Source organism: Spermophilus citellus (genome assembly GCF_964194105.1).
Source record: "Spermophilus citellus genome assembly, chromosome: 3".
Classification (NCBI taxonomy): domain Eukaryota; kingdom Metazoa; phylum Chordata; class Mammalia; order Rodentia; family Sciuridae; genus Spermophilus; species Spermophilus citellus.
Window position 1 is genome coordinate 78,388,811 of NC_138184.1, and position 19,207 is coordinate 78,408,017.

At 44.8% G+C, this 19,207-nt stretch overlaps 1 protein-coding gene across 1 annotated transcript in view; it reads left to right on the top strand.

Annotated features, from left to right (window-relative positions):
* OASL (2'-5'-oligoadenylate synthetase like) overlaps window positions 1-19,207 on the top strand; it is a 37,543-nt gene that overhangs the window by 2,545 nt on the left and 15,791 nt on the right. The window contains exons 2-7 of the mRNA XM_081283248.1: window positions 5,113-5,401; window positions 6,210-6,385; window positions 8,372-8,613; window positions 9,083-9,224; window positions 10,731-11,208; window positions 18,652-18,869. Coding sequence (XP_081139374.1) covers window positions 5,113-5,401; window positions 6,210-6,385; window positions 8,372-8,613; window positions 9,083-9,224; window positions 10,731-11,208; window positions 18,652-18,869 — 1,545 coding nt within the window. The remainder of the gene's footprint in view (window positions 1-5,112; window positions 5,402-6,209; window positions 6,386-8,371; window positions 8,614-9,082; window positions 9,225-10,730; window positions 11,209-18,651; window positions 18,870-19,207) is intronic.

Below are 19,207 nucleotides of genomic sequence, written 5' to 3' on the forward strand. Positions count from 1 at the left end.
CTGAGGGCCAAACTGGAGGGTTCCGTAGGGGTGCCTGGTGAGACTGCAGGTTTCAAACTGGAGTTTTAAAATGGAGTTGCTTAGGCTCAGGCCTAAGGCCATCCTTACAGTGTGAGGCACTGGGATCCATCCCCAGCACCACATAAAAAAACTAAATAAAGGTATTGTGTCCATCTACAACTAAAAAAATAAAATTAAATTAAAATAAAAGTGTTTATGTGTGATGGCAAAACCAGACCTGGTAATGAAATGAAATTACAAAAACCTTATGGTAAGAAACCAACGCCTGGGGAAGGGGTCAGTTCTGCTCCCCTCTCTCAGCCTTTTTCCAGGAAGCCCAATTAACCACAGGTCCCTACCTTTTGGATTGTAAATAACTGTCCTAAGGATCTGCCTACTCCCTCTTGAAATGTAGCAGACGCCTGTGAGAAGAACCCTTTCTTCTTATGGGTTTCTGAGACTCTGCACAAGACCTTCGGCCACCTAGATTAGGAATTAAAAAAGAAGAAGAAGAAGAAAAAGCCCCAGTGATAGGCTGGGTCTAAGATGATATCAAATAACCTCTAAATATTGTGAGAAAATGTGGGTCAGGGCTCAGCATTGGAAGTTTTTTTTTTTTTTTCCTCCTCTGGGCCTGCGGGTGTAAAATAAAGTTTGGAGTTCTCGTCCTCTCTCAGTGTTGCTAGCTGCTTCTCAGCCAGTCTGTTTTCTCGCGACATTTGAACCCTAAGTCCAGATTTTGTTCATTTTGCTAGAATGAAAGACATCTCCCGTTAACGGAAGTAAATTGGCTTTCCCTGGGAAAGGAGTGACTGGACAAGGTAGCACTGGGGAGGAAGAACAGGCAGCTTTGAAGAATCTTTAAAAAAAGAGCTGAAACCCAAGATTCAGGACAGTTATCAGCAACCTGCCCTTCAAAACACAAATCCAAGCTCCTGGGGTTGCTTTAAAAGATACAGCTTTGCATTTGTGGACTCTGAGGACTCCCTACTCTGACCTCAGTGTAGGGGACCTCAGCCCCAGAGCTGTATATGCCCATCTTTGTTTCCAGGATCTGCAAAAAAAAAAAAAAAAAAAAAAAGGAAATCCCCACCAACACCAGAAATGAAATGCCAAGAGTCTCTTAAGGATGGGTCTTAAGGTGGTTTGATATACGTTCTAAATAAAGCTCTTGTACAGGTTCAAATGTGCTGTTTCAATGGGAAATATACATTTATGTTACCCCAAATATCCATATCTTGAAGTTCCTTTTCCCACTTGTACAGGTATATGCATCAAGTGAAGATTATTCCTCTGTATAAGAAAAAAAATATTTTATCTTTCCTCTTCCTTTCTCAACAATCTCTTTCCAAAAATCAAAACACCCTTAAAATAATTAGCATCACCTATTTTGAGCAGCATAGAAAATGCCTAGAATAAAATACAACTGACACTGAAGATCTTATCTGAATAAACATTGATAAACAAGCAATGACAACAAGGACATATTTTTAAATTACATTTATATCCTATGTTAAGAGGAAAGGGGATATTTGCACATGATTCAGCATTTGTTTTCTCTCTTCCTTCGTTGACCTTTTTCAGCAGGAAATTTTATTAGTTGCATCTATTTTTCCTGGTATCATCCATTCATATTGGGGTGAGAGTGGTATATTTCTAGTGTCAAATGTGCTAATTCCATTTGATTTCCTGCCATTAGTGGCCTGGAGAGTCTTCTAGGACCGTAAGTTTTACAAGGACATCTCTTGCTGTATTTAATCACCACCTCTGTCTTATCCTTCTGTTCTTTTTTTTACTATTCTGTGTCCTCAGATCAAGAAATATCTAAATTGCTGGACACAGTTGCCCACACCTATAATCCCAGCAGCTCAGGAGGCTGAGGCAGGAGGATTGTAAATTCAAAGCCAGCCTCAGCAGCTTAGCAAGGCCCTAAGCAACTCAGTGAGACCCTGTCTCTAAATAAAATACTAAAAAGGGCATGGGGGCGCTAGGGCACTTGCCTGGCACTGGGTTCAATTCTCAGCACCACATGTAAATAAAAAATAAAGGTCTATAAACAACTAAAAAATATATATTAAAAAGAAAAGGGGAAATTGGGGGTGTTGCTCAGTGGTCAAGCACCTCTGGGTTCAATCCCCAGTACCAAAAAAAGAAAAGAAATGTATAAATCAAGGACACATAAGTATCTAATTCAAAATTGCTCCATGATTTTTTAATTACACAAGTAAAACAGTAACAAAAAATAGGAAAATACAAAAACTTATTTTACAAAATGAATGACTTCAAAAGTCATATAAATGCAAGCACTATTCTCATCTTAGTATACTATAAGCACATTTCAAACATTTGTAAATAACTAGAAAATGTTTCCTTTCATATGTATTGTTGAAAGAAAAACATTAGACAGGATAAATTCAACAGAACTCACTTGTGCAAAGGAGTTAGAAGTCAGGCATATACTTTTATAAGCTATCAGTTCACTCTTTACTGTGCAGAGAACTTCGCCCTGCCAGTAAAGAGTGAACAAATAGCTTATAAAAGTAGGCCAAAAGGGCTGGGACGGTGGCTTAGTGGTAGAGCACTTGCCTGACACATGGGAGGTGCTGGGGTCGATCCTCAGCACCACATAAAAAATAAATAAAGGGGGCTGGGATTGTGGCTCAGCGGTAGAGTGCTTGCTTAGCATGGGCGGGACCCGGGTTCGATTCTCAGCACCACATAAAAATAAAGGCATTGTGTTGTGTCCATCTACAAAAAAGATTCTCTCTCTCTCTCTCTCTCTCTCTCTCTCTCAAAAAAAAAATTAATTAAATAAATAAGTAAAGTATTCTATCCATCTACAAGTACATATATATTTTTTTCCAATGTTTTTGACTTAAGGTTGGTTGAATCTGCACATGTGGAACTTTCAGATGCAAAGGTCTAAATATATTGGAGGAGGGATTAAATAATAACAATATAATAATAAAAATAATTCAGTAAAACAATACAGCAACAAAATAATAAAAGATACAGTATAACAACTATTTACATAGCACTTATATTAGGGATTATAAGTAAACTAGAGCTGATTTCAAGTGTACTGGAGAATTACATAGGGTATATGCAAATACTACACCGTTTTATTAAGAGACTTGAACATCCTTGGATTTGGATTGCTGAGGGGGTGCTGAAACCAGTCCCCTGAGAGACTAAGGGACAACTGTATACAGCATTCTTTTTTTTTTTTTTTTATTTCCCCCAATACTGGGATTGAACGCAAGGGTACTCTGCCACTGAGCTACATCCCTGGCCCTTTTTATTTTTTATTTTAAGACAGGGTCTCACTCAGTTGCTGAGGCTGGCCTGGGAGTTGCCATCCCCCTGTCTCAGCCTCTGGCGTCCCTGAGATTGCAGGTGTGCACCACTGCACCAACACAACTGTATAAAACATTCAAGATTATATAAATGGAAAACAGATTAGTGTTTTACAGGGTTGAGGGATGGTGAAGGGGAGGGAAGCATATTTGATTATAAAGAAGCTGCATGAGGAAGATATTTATACTGAAGGAATAATTCTCTATCTCGATCCAGCAATGGTCACAGGAATCTACACACATGACAAAATGTCACCGAACTAAATACGTCATATCCACATCAATTTCCTGGTCTTGCTATTCTACTCTATTTAGATAAGACACAACCATTGGGAAGACTCCAACCCCTCTCTCCTGTCTTTATGGGTCCCTATAAATCTAATTATTTCAAAATAAAGCCTACCAAGTATTGTACATATACACATACATCTATAATACAAAATATGCATATAATCAAAATATAAACACAAAAATATGTTTATCAAGCCAGAGCTGTCCTGTAGAACTTTCTATAATGAGAATACAATGTATGTGTGTTATCAAATCTAATAGCCACTATCTTGGGCAGCTATAGAGCACTTGAAATAAAGCTAATGTAACTGAAGAACTGAGTTTTAATTCATTTTAATTAATTAAAATTTAAACACACACATGTGGCTTTTGGCTGCCGCGTTAGACAGGGCAGGTCTTTTTTTTTCCCCCCTGATGCTGGGGATGGAACCCAGTGCCTCATGCCTCGTGCATGCCAGGCAAGTGCTCTACCACTGAGCTACATCCCCAGCTCCTGGGTAGTTATTTGGAACATCACATAAAATACTGGTAACTGTGGTTACCTCTGGAGAAGGGAGTTAAAGGTCATTAGGGGGCTGGAATTTTACATTTCATTTATGTCTTTAAAATGTTCATGAGGTATTTAATTTTTCTCAATCAGTGAAAAGATGTAGTACAAGTTGAATGTCCTCTAAATATTGAAAATTCTTGGGAACAGAAGTATTTTGGATTTTTTTATGTTTTTTTTTCTAGATTTTAGAATATTTGCATATATATAAGGAGATATGTTGGGGATAGGACCTAAGTCTACAGATGAAATTCATATATGTTTCTTATATACTTTATACACTTAGTCTGAAATTAATTAATTTTTTTAAATATTTATTTTTAGTTGTAGTTGGACACAATATTTTTTTTTTATTATTTTTATGTGGTGCTGAGGATCAAACCCAGGACCTCGCACGTGCTAGGCGAGTGCTCTACCGCTGAGCCACAACCCCAGCCCCGTAATTAATTTTTTTAACAGGGAATTGAACCCAGGGCTTGGCACATGCTAGGAAAGCACTCTATCACTGAGCTATATATCCCACTGCTTTGTTAGATTTGATTTTGAGGTCTCGCTAAGTTGCCACAAGGCTGGCCTCAAATTTCAGATCCTCCTGCCTCAGCCTCCTGAGCAGCTGGAATTACAGGCATACACTACCATGCCTAGCTAACTTCAGTAGATGTGCTCCCTAAAGGTAATTTTACACTTTGGGGAGGGGGGGGGTAGTACAATGTCAAGACTAAAAATTTGGGATTTTAGAGCATCTCAGATTTCTGAGTTTTGGACTGAGATGCTCACCCTGCAACACGGGGAGGAGGCCAAGGGCTCCTCTGGAGGTCTCTGTAGACTTCCTAACATGAGTGTCTCCGGCTTCACTCTCAGCCTCAAAGTTAACAAGTCTCAGCAGAAAAAGTAAAGCTCAGCATTTGTCCTCCATAGGGTGGCTCCTCAGGAAAAGGGACAACTCTGAACCACAAATCTGACCTGGATATGATTCTGTTCCTGAGCTGCTTTGTAAGCTTCCAAAGCCAGTCACTGCTCCGAAAATACATGATTGACTTCATTGAGGAGAAATTGGATTGCTGTAGCAGAAGCCTGGCCTACAGCATCACGGTGATCCATCACAGGGAGGGAAGCAGGATCCCTCGTTCCCTGACCTTACAGATCCAGTGCAGGAAGAGCACTGATGTCTTTCGGATGGACGTGCTCCCAGCTTTTGATGCTCTGGGTAAAGATGGCGATGGATCGGGGCCAGAGAAACTCGTCAGGGCCCCTTTCCCTGGTCTTGAGAGAGGTGTGGGGAAGTAGAAACCAATGGAATTGTTCTTTTTCGGACACTGGAGCTATACGTATCCTGAAGATTTCAGTCCTTCTATAAATGCATGTGCTGTCCTGTCCCAATATTGCCTGGGGAAAGAGAATTTCTCCTAAATGATAAAATTCCTACCCAACCCTAGAAGAAGATTCCTCTCCCACCTGTCTGGGAAACACCAGGTCAAGCGAGTAATTCAAGGCACTTGGAGTTGCACAGAACTAAATTGGAATCATCTTTAAATCAGTGCATTTGATACAAAATTTTGACTCCCAAACTTATTACTCGTGTGACCTTGGGCAAATCATTTAAAAGCTCCAAGACTGAACACGCCAACCTATTAAATGAGATGATATCAAATTTAAGTGGAGCCATAGGAAACTGACACTATTTGACTATGTTTGACCTGCAAAAAGGGGCAGTTTCCTATGGTTCCACCCAAATCAACTACTTCAGTGAGCTGTTCTGAGGATCCCATGAGCCTGACCCAGTGCCTGAGACACGGTCAATCTTTGGCCAATGTGAATCATTTAAAAATCTATGTGACTTGGAGGTGAGCTACCACACCATCTAGCCTCTGCTTACTGAGGCATAAGAGGGGGGAAGTAGCACCATAGGTGAGCCTTGGGTGACATAATTTACGCCTTTGCTCTGCCGGGTCATCCTCTCCCCATCTTCCTTATCTTAAAGGTAGGTTTTCCTGACTTGGTGCTTTTCTCCTCAGGATCCTTTAGTCCAGACTTTAAACCAGAGCCAGAAATCTATGAAAGTTTAATAAATGCCTGTGGCTACCCCGGGGAGTTCTCGCCAAGCTTCACCCAGTTGCAGAGACACTTTGTGAAAAGCCGCCCTTTTAAACTGAAGAACCTCCTGAGGCTGGTAAAGTTCTGGTACCTGAAGGTGAGAAGAGCCGGCATTGGACTGGGAGGGGTGGGACAAGGGGAGAGGAAGGTTGACACATAAGAGATCAAAACTCAGGGGCCCTCGACCACTGAGCCCCATCCCCAGCCCTATTTTGTATTTTATTTAGACACAGGGTCTCCCTGAGTTGCTTAGTGCCTCGCCATTGCTGAGGCTGGCTTTGAACTTGAGATCCTCCTGCCTCAGCCTCCTGAGCCACGGGGATGACAGGTGTGCACCACTGCGCCCAGCCCAAAATTTCTTAAAGAAGAAAAAAAAAAAAAAAAGAAACAACCTGTCTAAGGATATGAGGCGGGTTAAAGAGTGTAAGTGAAAGAGTGTAACCGAAGCCCTGTGGGTCACCGTATTGTTGATGATGGTGTTTGGCATTACCATGTTCTCAGTGTCCATCCCAGGACCTCCTAATTTGAATGACACCTATCACTTGCTTCCTGATGAGTACAATCATGATTTTGAACCAACTTCAGGCACTTCAGATAGTGATAAAAACGATGACAATATAATAATGCCACTTGTCATTAGTAATGTTTCATGATCTACGCTATCAATGCTGCAAGTTTTTCTCATTTAAAGTGTATTCCATGACTAAACGCTCAGGGTCACTCCAGGTGAACTGGGCTGCACGAAATGACCACACAGAGACAGACAAATACCTTTTTGGTTTGGGTCCTGTGACGGCTCCTCTGATCTTAGAGGCCCAGGGAAAGAGAGAGAAAGAGAGAGAAAGCGCACATGCTGAACCCTTTTATTGGGGAGAAGCCATTTAAATGAGGCAAGGGCTCAGGTTTTAGGGGGTTGGGTCTAGCTTTGTGATGTCTGCTGTCAGCAGGTGACTGACATCTAGGAAGGCTACACCCAAGGGCAGAGCAAGAGAAGGGAACACACAAAGGGTGCTTCCATGGAACATTCTTTCCCAAACAGGGCAAAGGGGTAGGATTACAAAGGAACGGGTAAGTGTAGCTCAACTCCAGGGGTCTGCCTGCTCAGAAGACTGGCCTTGCTATCTGAGTGGGTCACTGCCCCAGCCACAAGGAAGGCAGGGATCGGTCAGAGCCTGGTGCACCAGGACTGGAAGCAGCTCCCACATATTATTCATTATCCTCATTTTTGGAGATAAGAAAACAGACTCGAAACTAACATGGAGTGAAGAGTTGGGCATAGGAGTGTCTGACTACAACTTGTGTTAACAATCACGAGTCGAATTATATTATCATTTTCTTTTGAGTCCGTCCTCAAATGCATTTGCCATTGAACTTGACATTGGGGGAATTACCTAGTAGTGTCATTAGTGTATTTTTCCATTGATTTTTTTGTTGTTGTTTCCTTATCAACTGTAAGATCTCTTTGTAAATTGTAGGCCATCTGTTCTGTTGAACTTGACTCTTGTTCATTACTGTGCCCAAAGCATACTGCTTTTGTTACCACTGCTTTATGTGACATATCCAAGATGACAAATAATCAAGCTTTTTTTTCATAATTAACTGGCTTTTCCCAGGCATGTATGCTTCTAATATGAATCTTCAGGCAACCCTGAGATTCTAATTGAAATTTTCAATGAATGTCTAACTTCATTTTGGAGGAATTGATCATTTCACATTATTCTTTCCCCTTCGCCTTTCAGTTTGTTCTGATTTTGTTTTCTGTTGTCTGTGTGATTTAGTTTTCTCCAATTATTTCCTATATTCAATATAGTGTATTGCTCCGTCCATTCCAAATGAATAAAATGGACTTCAGAGGCCCTGAAGGTCCGTAAGTGACCCTAACTCCCTCTTTTATTGAAATCTTGATGGCCCTAGGATCAGTCCATCTAGGTTCACCTGTAATGCTTTATGCCACATAAGGCAACAGACCTGAAAATTCTCAGAGCATCACTCATCTTATATAATAAATCTCCCTCTCTCCCTCTCCCCTGCCTTCTCTCTTTCCTCTCTCCTCCCCCCACCCCAACCAACACACCTTCTCCAGTACGTGAAAGATAAATACCGAGGAGAAGCAGTGCCTTCAAAATATGCATTGGAGCTACTGACCATTTATGCCTGGGAAAGGGGTACAGACGAAAGTGAGAACTTCAACATGGACGAAGGGCTTGTGGCTGTCATGAAACTCCTCAGAGATTACAAATATATCTGCATTTACTGGACCAAGTACTATGATTTCCAAAATGAGACTGTCAGAAACTTTATCAAACAAAAGTTGAAGGAGTGCAGGTGAGTGTGTTGATTTTCTGACTTTCCGCTTCAAGGAATAGAAAAGCCAACTGGAACAGTTCTTAAAATAAAAGGACTTTTGCAACTGGAAAGCCCAAACGTAAAAGAAGCTTCAGGTATGGCATGATCTAGGTGCTTGCTATGTCATCCGAGTCCCTTTCTATGACTTATTCAGCTCTGCCCCTCCCAGGGCTTTACCATTAAAATCAGGTTCATTCCTTTATGGTTACATCAGTTCTAGGCTTCTCCTTTAGACATATACCTTCTGGTACAAGAGGAAACCTTCCAAGCAAAATCTCAAGAGATTCACTCCGATTGGGCCAGCTTGGGTTACAAATGTCATCCTAAACCAAGACTTTCATCTTAGAGATAGTTCTTCCTACACCAAAGCACGCACAACCCCGTGGACATGAGTGCATCAGGCTGCAGTCTAAGTGTGACAGAGCTCTGCTTTCCTATTGTCCCCCAGGCCCGTTATCCTAGACCCGGCTGACCCCACCAACAACCTGGGAAGGGGGAGAGGATGGGACCTGATGGCCAGAGAGGCTGTTTACTGCCTGAGACAGGCCTGCTGCAGGACAGAATTCCCCGGCCACGGCTGGCATGTCCAGGTAGGACTTCCATTCCAAGTCAGGACTCAGGTTGTCTCCACACAGACTCCCCAACTCTTGCCACAGGACCCACGGCTTCTTGGGACAGGCGACCTCTCCCATGTGGACATCCCAACCCACCAGCTCTAGGATTCTTCTCTTTGTACTGTGAATGTCTGGGCTTCGTTTCATTCCCCTGTAAAATGGCAGGAAAATATCGGCCCTGCCTGGATTCTTGCTATTAATACAAGAGACTTAATAATTCCCCAAAAATTAAGCAAGGATCACAGGGACTCCCCTGAGGACAACCGCTGTGTCGTCACAGCTGGTCCCACACAGGTGTCTAACACTAAGTAGGAATCCATGTTCAGAGACCAGGACTCTGAAGATGAGCTCCCCTAGAAGGCCAATTTTCCCAACCAGCTACTCGGAGAGAAATCTGGCCACTATTCCCACTCTTCGTATCCTGCGTGGAAATTCTGAGTCTGGCCTCAAAAGCAACCCCACAGCACCAGAAGCAAGGCAGATAACTAAGCCACCGCAGAGAAGCCATCACCCAGCCGCACACCATTGGCTGGGAATGTCCAGTGGACCCCGGGTCCTGAGAGACAAAATCAAAGGAAACTGTTGGAAAGGAGATAGAATTAAAGTAGGTTTCCCGTGCACCTCAATACCCTGTCTCATGAAACACCACCTCCCAATGCCCACTCTTCCATCACTTCATCCACTGCCATGGACATACCACAGACCCCCGAGCACACACCTGTGTCCGGATGCATTTTGACTTTACTTGAATTGTTATTCAATGGGTTATTCCATTACTAAATTAAATTATCTTACAGACCATTCCCCCATCCACCCATATATACCCAATAGGCCTAACCATACAAAAAAAAAAAAAAAAAAACAATCAGGACACTTCTGAGCATGAAATTCATTGTGCCAGGTCAAGTGATCTACACCAGGACTGCCCTAAATGAGTACGAACATAAAACCAGCCCAGAACCAATGAATTTTTTTCAGCAGCTACATCCTAGTTCAATGAATGAAAGTCTTAATTTGTGTAACCCGCACCATGGGGCAGATTTTGAAGATGGTTTCAGGCTTTTGCCATCACAGTGAATACCCTTGAATATGTCTCCCAGAGCTCGACGTTAAATCACTTAACCTCACATCAGCACTTAGATGTGCTCATGGAGATACTAAACATTGTCACCAGGCGACAGGTGAAGACTTTGAATAGTCCACGTAGCAGGAGTGTGATTTTGAGACCAGTTGTTCCTCGAGTTTGGGTGAGTTAAAAGACAAGAGTTTGTCCCAATGGATCTGTTAGCCTAGAAGGACCAAATAGTTTCCTTCACTTGGAACAGTCTGAGTCCTGTTGTCCCCCATAGTTATTAAGAGCACCTCCTTGAACTTCTGAAAGTATCTTGGTAAATTACATCATCAGTAGCTAGAAGGGAGCTTTGGAGGCCAAGATGGCCATGTCCACCCAAGAACTTTCTTATGTTGCTCCTTCTCTTTCAGAGAGCAAGAGATGTCCAGGTGACTGTGAAACAGACCGGCCAGAAGCCTTTGACGCTCTCTGTGAACCCGTACAGTCCCATCTGGAAGATGAAAGCAGAGATCAAGAGGACAAATAGGGCAAGTAGCCCCCAGAGTCAGTATCGTCTCTCCTTCCAGGAGCCCGGGGGAGAGAGGCAACTGCTCAGCAGCCAACAGACTCTGGCCGATTATGGGATCTTCTCTAAGGTGAATGTCCGCGTGCTGGAGACCACCCCTCCCGAGATCCAGGTCTTTGTGAAGGATGCTAATGGCCAGAGCACACCCTATGCCATCTACCCTGATGACACCATCCATGACTTGAAAGAGAAAATCGAGGACGCTGGAGGGCCTTTAGTAAAGGACCAGATACTGAAGGCCCAGGGTCGGACCCTGTGGAACCGCCGCAGGCTTGAAGACTTGGACATAGAAGACTGTGACACCATCACACTCATTAAGAGAAGCTGAAGGTCCCTAGGACTGCCCAGGGTCAGGCTGCTCACCCTGTAGACTCCTGGGGTCCCTTCCCTCCATCCCAGCCCTTTCTACCCACTCTGCACTTTCTGAAGCCTAAATATGAATATGTGCATAGCCCTCTCCTGTTTAAATGCCTCCGGTGTCTCCCCATTACCTACAGAATGCAGTTCAAGTTCCTTTGCTTGTGCATTCGGGGTCCTTGACTTTTACCCCTTGCTCTACCCCTCAATTTGCCTTCACCACTCAAAACAAACCAAATGTTCCCAAACACTTGCAATTCCAGAACACTAAATGTCATCACTTTGAGCCAACTCTCCCCTCTCCCATGACTCCCCTCTTTTATTTATTTATTTATTTTTATTTTTGGTGGACACAATATCTTTATTTTGTTTGTATGTGGTGCTGAGGATGGAACCCAGTGCCCCCGAGCATGCCAGGCAAGCGCGCTACCACTTCACCACATCCCCAGGGTCTCTCCCCTCTTTTATTGCTCACACTTCTAAGTCATTGAATGAATCTCAACCTGTGGACCTCAGACCAGCAGAACCAGCCGCACTCGGGAACTCACAAGACAGGAAAACTCACAGCAACACTCCCAAGTTCACCTGAGTCAGATTCTCAGGTGGTGACACTCAGCGGGCCGCATCTCACAAGCCTTCCAAGATGCGTGTTGCAGTTTGGGAACCCCTGACACCTGCCCCATACAGCTGGCCAAGGCGTCTCTTGCCCTTACCGCCCCTCCTCACCCAGATCAGACTTCTGTGGAAGTACCTGGGCACCCTCCCTGTGTTCCTTCATCTGTCGCCCTCTACTAGTGAAACCTGACAAACTGTGCTTTATTCCTGTGCCCCGTGGCCTAGAATGGCCCCTCCCCAGTGCAAACATTTGGCCCATGCTTTCTGAATAAAGGAATGAGCCCAAGTATGGGTTTGAATCCTTCACCATTGTCTTTATGAGGGTCTTGTCCCAATGCCATCTTGGAGCCCACATTGTTTGGGGTACCCCGGAGCCCATGTCTTATATTTTTTGGGAAAAAAAAAAAAACAATGCTAGAGTGGTGGATCTGGTCTCCATGCTCATAGTAAATGGTGCTTTCCTCTCTGTCTAACCCTAACTGGGCCAGAGGTGATCAGGATAGAAGCCACCCATTGCTCTCCTTCACCAACCAGATTCGGAGCCCTGGAGAGTGCACCCAGGTCCAGTGAGCTCCTGCTGTGGTTAAACAGAAGAGCAGAACTCCACCCAAGCCCATATTTTAGTAAAGAGAGTCAACAGCCCAGAGAATGGAACCACACACAGCCAGGGACAGGATCAAAGGCCCTTCCCCAGCCCTAGGAAGAGAAGATGGGGAATGTCAGTCCTGACATTTTTTTTTTTCTATCAAGTTCCCCCTATGTTTCTTCAACATCTCAGTCGGGTAAGCAGCCACCATTGAATACATCAGAATCGGTATCTTTTCTGTCCCAAGACCTTTGACTAAAGCGAGGCATGGGGACACAGTTCCTTGTGAGTTGGGAGGCTGAGGCAGGAGGACCACAAGTTTGAGGCCAGCCTCAGCAACTTAGTGAGACCCTGTCTCAAAGAAAAAAAAAAAAAAATGAAAACGGCTGAGGATGTGGCTCAGTGGCAAAGCTCCTCTGGGTTCAGTCCCCAGGAAGAACAGGGGAGAAAAAATAACTTTGACTAAGATCTGTTTCAGCAGGTCAGCAAAATTAATACAAAGGCACAATGTCATTTGATTCTTATCCTCACAGCTGCCCTGGAAGTGGAGGAACGAGTAGAAATAAAAACGCTTCCTCATTTTACACATGAGGATCTCAAGGCTTAGAGGATAGGAAATGATGTCCGGGGGGCAACTTCCGGGGAAGTTTGGGTACCATGACAACCTCTCGTGCACCATCTCAAGGAAGAGCTTCCTCTCCCACCTTCTCTGGGTTCCGCCAGTGGACACTGACCTAAGTTCCAGACTTGGGTTCCTTTCATCTTTTCATTTCAAATGTTTCATCCTCTGCCCAACTGACGGGACTAGGGGTGATCCTCTGGCCCAGGAGAGACTCAGCCCATTACCTGGGCTAAGCCAATCAGAGTATTTTCTGGGATTATTAGCACAGAGCGCTTGGCATTTAGTTCATGATTACAAGAAGCTTAGATTGTTAACCACTGCTCCCGTTTGATAGGAAACAGAAGCCCACATGAACATTATGTGGAGAGAGCTGATTCAAGCTGTTATATGTCTACCTGGAGACTGTGGTGTCAATGCCATATGAGAAGTTTGATCTGCCATACTGAATCGGGAGAAGGGATTTTGTTCTACCTTCTAGCATGAGAAATAGGCATTATTTAAAAGATAGGAGGGAGGGGAAAGGAGGGGGCAGGGGGGCAGGATGCTGGTGGAATGAGTCAGACATCATTACCCTAAGTACATGTATGAAGACAAGAATAGTGTGAAAATACTCTGTGTACAATCAGTGACTTGAAAAATTGTGCTCTATATGTGTGATATGAAATGACTTGCATTCTGCCATCATGTATAACAAATTAGGATAACTAAATAATTTAATTGGGACTTTCCCTCTTAGTGACCATGTGAATAAACTCAGGTCATCCTGATTATATATTTTTTTCAAATGGCATCCAGTATATTAGTGATCAAATGATTGACAGCTGTTCAACCCTCAGAGATTTGTTGAAGGTGAACAAAAAATTAATATGTAAGGTCTAAATGGTTCTTATGTGAATGACTTTTCATTGCCTTGAAGTTCATCTTTTTTTTAATATTTATCTTTTAGGTGTAGATCGACACAACACAATGCCTTTATTTCTATGTGGTACTGAGGATCGAACCCGGGTCCCGCCCGTGCTAGGCAAGTGCTCTACCGCTGAGCCACAATCCCAGCCCAGAGTTCATCCTCTGTCACCATAAACATATGAAAATGTTGGGATCTTAGTGGGGCGGGGGAGTGCTAGGGATTGAACCCAGGGCTTGGTGTTTGCAAGACAAGCACTCTACCAACTGAGCTATATCCTCATCCCACAGAGTATAATTTTGTTGTTGACTTAAGTTTGTGAAATTGCTACTACTCTTTACATTATTTTAATGTTACTTTAAAATAATTCAATTTAAATTTTACTTAAATTTAAATCAAATTATTTTATTATTACAAATCATATTAAAATATTATTCTAATATGGTATGATCAAACAGTAGAAGCATGAAGACTTTGTGGAATGTATTACATTTTAAAAAACATGATGCTTTCCATTTGGGGTTAGCCAGTTTGAAAGCTTACATTGAAATACTGTCATGCTTGACGAACTTCTTGAAAGGATTAGCTGCACTTCTGGTTTCCACCCCCCCTTCACCCCACTTCTCCTAAACTCATTCTAACCTGGATTCTGCTTCCACATCTCCCATAAAACTGCACACACCTAACCGGGCTGAGTAGCACACGCCTGTAATCCCAGCGGTTTAGGAGGCTGAGACAGGAGGATCTTGAATCCAAAGCCAACCTCAGCAATTTAGTGAGACCCCCCTAAACAATTTAGCGAGATCCTGTCTCTAAAACATAAAAAAGGTCTGGGGATGTGGCTCAGTGGTTAAGCACCCCTGGGTTCAATCCCTGATATCAAAACACACACACACACACACACACACACACACACACACACACACACACCCCTTTCCTCTTGTCCATCATTCCTTCAAAAGAGAGCTAGGATCCAAGCCTCTCTCTTGAGCTCCATTGCTTCCAGCCTAATCCGGGCCACCAGTGCCTCTCACCTGGACCACAGGACAGGGTCTGGACCCACCTTTCTGCATCTGCTCTTGCCCCTAAAATCCATCCTCACCACAGAAGCAGCCAGACCAATTTTTCCAGATTCTAACTTTGTCACGAGTCACTCTTGTCATCTGCCACTGTCCCCAGGATAGACTCAGAGCCCGTTCACCTGGGCTGACCCAGTGGTTCACTTCTTCTTTTTTAAAACAGAGTCATCATTTAGCTTCCACACCACTCTTTCTCATTCTTCTCTGCTAGCTCTGCAACTCTCAACTTCTGCATGATATTGAAGGCTTAGGGGCTCAGTGCTTGGTTCCTTTCCCTCCTTACTCTACACTCCTTCTCTCCTCCAGTCTCGTGGCTTTAAATACCTCTTTGCTGGTGACTCCCGAATTTGTATCTCAAGTCCAGACCTCAAATCAAGACTCCTTCATCCAACTCTCATCCACGTCTCCACCTGGATCTCTAGTGGGCACCTCAGATCAGTTCCAAACAGCTCTTGATCGTCACGCCCGCACATCACCCTTGCCCCACATTTTCCCTCTAAATTAAGAGCAATTCCAGAGCCAGACATGGGGGTGCACTCCTGTCATCCCAGTGGCTGGGGAGGCTGAGGCAGGAGGATCTCGAGTTCAAAGCCAGCCTCAGCCACAGAGAGGCCCTAAGCAACTCAGTGAGACCCTGTCTCTAAGTAAAATACAAAATAGGGCTGGGGACGGGGCTCAATGGTTAAGCTCCCCTGGGTTCACTCCTCAGTACAAAAAAAAAAAAAAAAAAAAAAAAGAACAATTCCATCCTTCTGATTGCTAAAGCCCACAGACTTAGAACACATCTTAACTCTGATCTTCCCCTCACTATTGATTACTCTCTATCCATCCACAAGACCTAGCCTTAGACTCAAAATAGATCCAACAAAATGAGGAACCTGGGATTCCATTCCAAACAATACCGAAGGAAAGATGTGGATGGTGTATCATCAAAAGATTCCATAGGCTGATAATTGTGAGAGCTAATTGATGGTATATGGATATATTCCAGTTTTTTCTCTGTTTAAATCACACTACTCTCCCTACCTTCTCTGCCACCACTCTGATCCAAGCCACCATATGTCCTGCCTGTACAGTAGCACTAACCCTCTGACTCCCCTCTGATTCCCTTCTCACCTCCCCTCTCAATCCCTGCTTTTAATCTAATTCTCCCTTCACAGCCAGTGGGATGGCCCCCGTTGAAATGAAAATCAGATCATGTCCTTCCCTCTGTTCAAAACTCTCCAATGGCTCCCCATTTCATTCAGAAGAAAAACGAAGTCTTAATGGTAGCCTTCAATATCCAATACCATGCCAGGGGCAGCGGCACCTGCCTGTAATCCCAGCAACTTGGGAGGCTGAAGCAGGAGGATCACAAGTTTGAGGCCAGCCTCGGCAATTTAAGAGGCCCTAAGTGACTTAGTGAAACCCTATATCAAAATAAAAACTTAAAGGGCTGGGGACATGGCTCAGTTGTCAAGCACCCTTGGGTTCAATTCCTGGTATCAAAAAAAAAAAAAAAAAATCCAAAACCATTTGCCTCCCTGCCCTTTACTACTCAGCCCTAATCCTCGTTCAACTCCTCCCTTGAGCTCCATTCCAGGCACAATGATGTTCTTTAAACCCACCCAGCACATTACCACCACAGGGTCTTTGCACTTGCTCTTTGTTCTGCAGGGAACAAACCATATACCTATGGTTCGCTCTTCATTTCACTGTCTTGTTCAAATAGCTCCTTTCCATAAGCCTTCCCTGACCACTTCATAGAGGACTGAACACCTGTGATGGTTTGGATGTGGGGTGTCCCCCAAAAGCTCACATGGGATTCAATGCAAGAGGCTTGGAGGAGAAATGCCTGGGTTGGGAGAGCCTTAACTGCAGGTCGGTGTGGTTGAAGGAGGTCGGTCCCTGGGCAGGGGCCTGTGGGGTCTATAGTTTGTATCTGGCAAGTGGAGATCGATCTCTCTCTCTCTCTCTCTCTCTCTCTCCTCTCTCTCTCCTTTCTGATCACCATGTGAGCTGCTTCCCTCCACCAACTCTTCCACCATGATGTCCTCAAGCCCCAAGGAGTGGAACCAGCTGTCTAGGGACTGAGACCTCTGAAATCCTGAGCCCTAAAATAAACTTTTCTTCCTCTCATTGTTCTTGCAGGTCTTTTAGTCACTGTAGCAAACGAGCAGATTAAAACAACCCTTTCTTTTCTTGCTTGGCTTTCATCCCCTTTGATTCACTATAGTTTCACCAACTCGTCCTGCTTGTTGTCTGTCTCCACCACCAGAGCACAGGCACCCTGCACGCAGGGACTTTTTGTTCTGCATCCCCAGCACCTGCCTGGCACATAGTAGGTGTTCAGAAATCACCTGTTAAGTGAGCAGATGAGTGAGTGGCACTCCAGGACCGTTCCTGGCCTCCACCCTCAAGCCCCTCTCCCCACCTCAGCCCCAGCCAAGGCACATCCAGTGCCTAAGTCCCTGACACATCCGGGTTCTTCAGGCCGCTCCGCCTTTATCTCTGCTGTGCCCTTTGGACCTGATTCTTAGTGTTTATGAATCAGGTCAAACCGGTGTCTGCCAACACCTGTGACCCCAAGGAAATTCTGCCTGGCTCCCTGCCAAGTTGTCATGCCCTTTTTGTGACTGAGCACACATGGCACTGGACCCCAGGAACCCACCCCACTGCTCTGGGAGCCAGCCCTGTGGGGCGGGGACTTCAGAGATTTCTTAGCACAATGCCTGGCATCCAGCAGTCACTCAATAAATGTTCCGTGAATGAACTAAAACTGCTGCATCCGTTGAGAGTTGAGTGTTGCCTCTGATCAGTATTCTCATGCTTCATTAGCACAACCTTATGAAGTAGGTATTATTGTTGTTGTTTTGGTTTGGTTTGGTTTTGGTATCAGGAATTGAAGCCAGGGGCCCTTCACCACTGAGCCACATCCCCAGCCCTTTTTATTTTGAACCAGGACTCATTTAGTTTAGCAGGGCCTCATTAAGTTGCTGAGGCTGGGCCTCCAACTTGCAATCCTCCTGCCTTAGCCTCCCAAGTCACTGGGATTACAGGCACATGCCACCGTGCCCGGCAAGGTAGGTATTATCATTAAACCTACCTTATGAATAAAGACAGTGAGGGTCAGTGAGGTTACGAATCTGGTGAAGGGCACACTGGAATTCAAAGTCATCCCCACTAATTCCTGAGGCCTCCTTCTTTACCAACCACAAGCAAGGCTCTTCTCCTTCCAAGTTTCTGTTTCCTTTTAACCATCCAACCCTAATCTATCAGGGAGGTGCTTCTATAAGGTCAAACTCAAGCCAATTTCAGTTTCTAAACGTCATAAAAGGGAAACTCTAGAAATTGAGAATCGAAACCAATAGCAAGAAGGTTGGCAGGATGCCAGCCCTGTTAAGGTGGCCCCAGACCTGCGGGCCCCAGCCCAGTGTCTCCTCAGCACACTGCACCTTCTGCGGCAAGGGGGTCTTCCAAGAAAAGCAGCACATTCACCCCTGGATTCCTCTCTGTCCCCATCCTTTATCCTTCAGGGGTCTGAGGTCAGCGGGGGAGGAGCCCCCTTAAAAAGAGGGTGTGTGTTCGGGAGCTGGGTGGGCTGGTGGCTATATATTTGCCCAGCAGTGTCACCCTCGGCAGAGATGGCCCTTGCCCAGGAGCTATACGGTGTCCCAGCCTCCAGGCTGGACTCCTTCGTGGCTCAGTGGCTGCAGCCCAGCCGGGAATGGAAAGAGGAGGTGCTGGAGGCCGTGCACACGGTGGAGCGGTTCCTGAGGCAGGAGGCCTTCCAGGGAGAGCTCGGCCTGGACCCGGAGGCGCGGGTGCTGAAGGTGGTCAAGGTGAGCCTGGGCCCCTCCGTCCTCTGGCCAGCGCAGGGGACGCCCAGCACAAGAGCCCACATACCTGAGGATACCAGGGACCCCTGGCCTCAGAATTCCTGGCCCACACTGCTGACGTCTCAGGACACCCCAGCCAGCTGCCCATAGCCCCACTACACCGCTGCCTTAAGAATGAGCCAACACAGGAGGGTCGCGAGTTCAAAGCCAGCCTCAGCAAGTTAGCAAGACGCTGTCTCTAAATTTAAAAAATATAAAAAAGGGCTGGGGATGTGACTCAGTGGCTAAGAGCCCCCGGGGTTCAATCCCCAGTACCAAATAATAATAATAATAATGTTAGA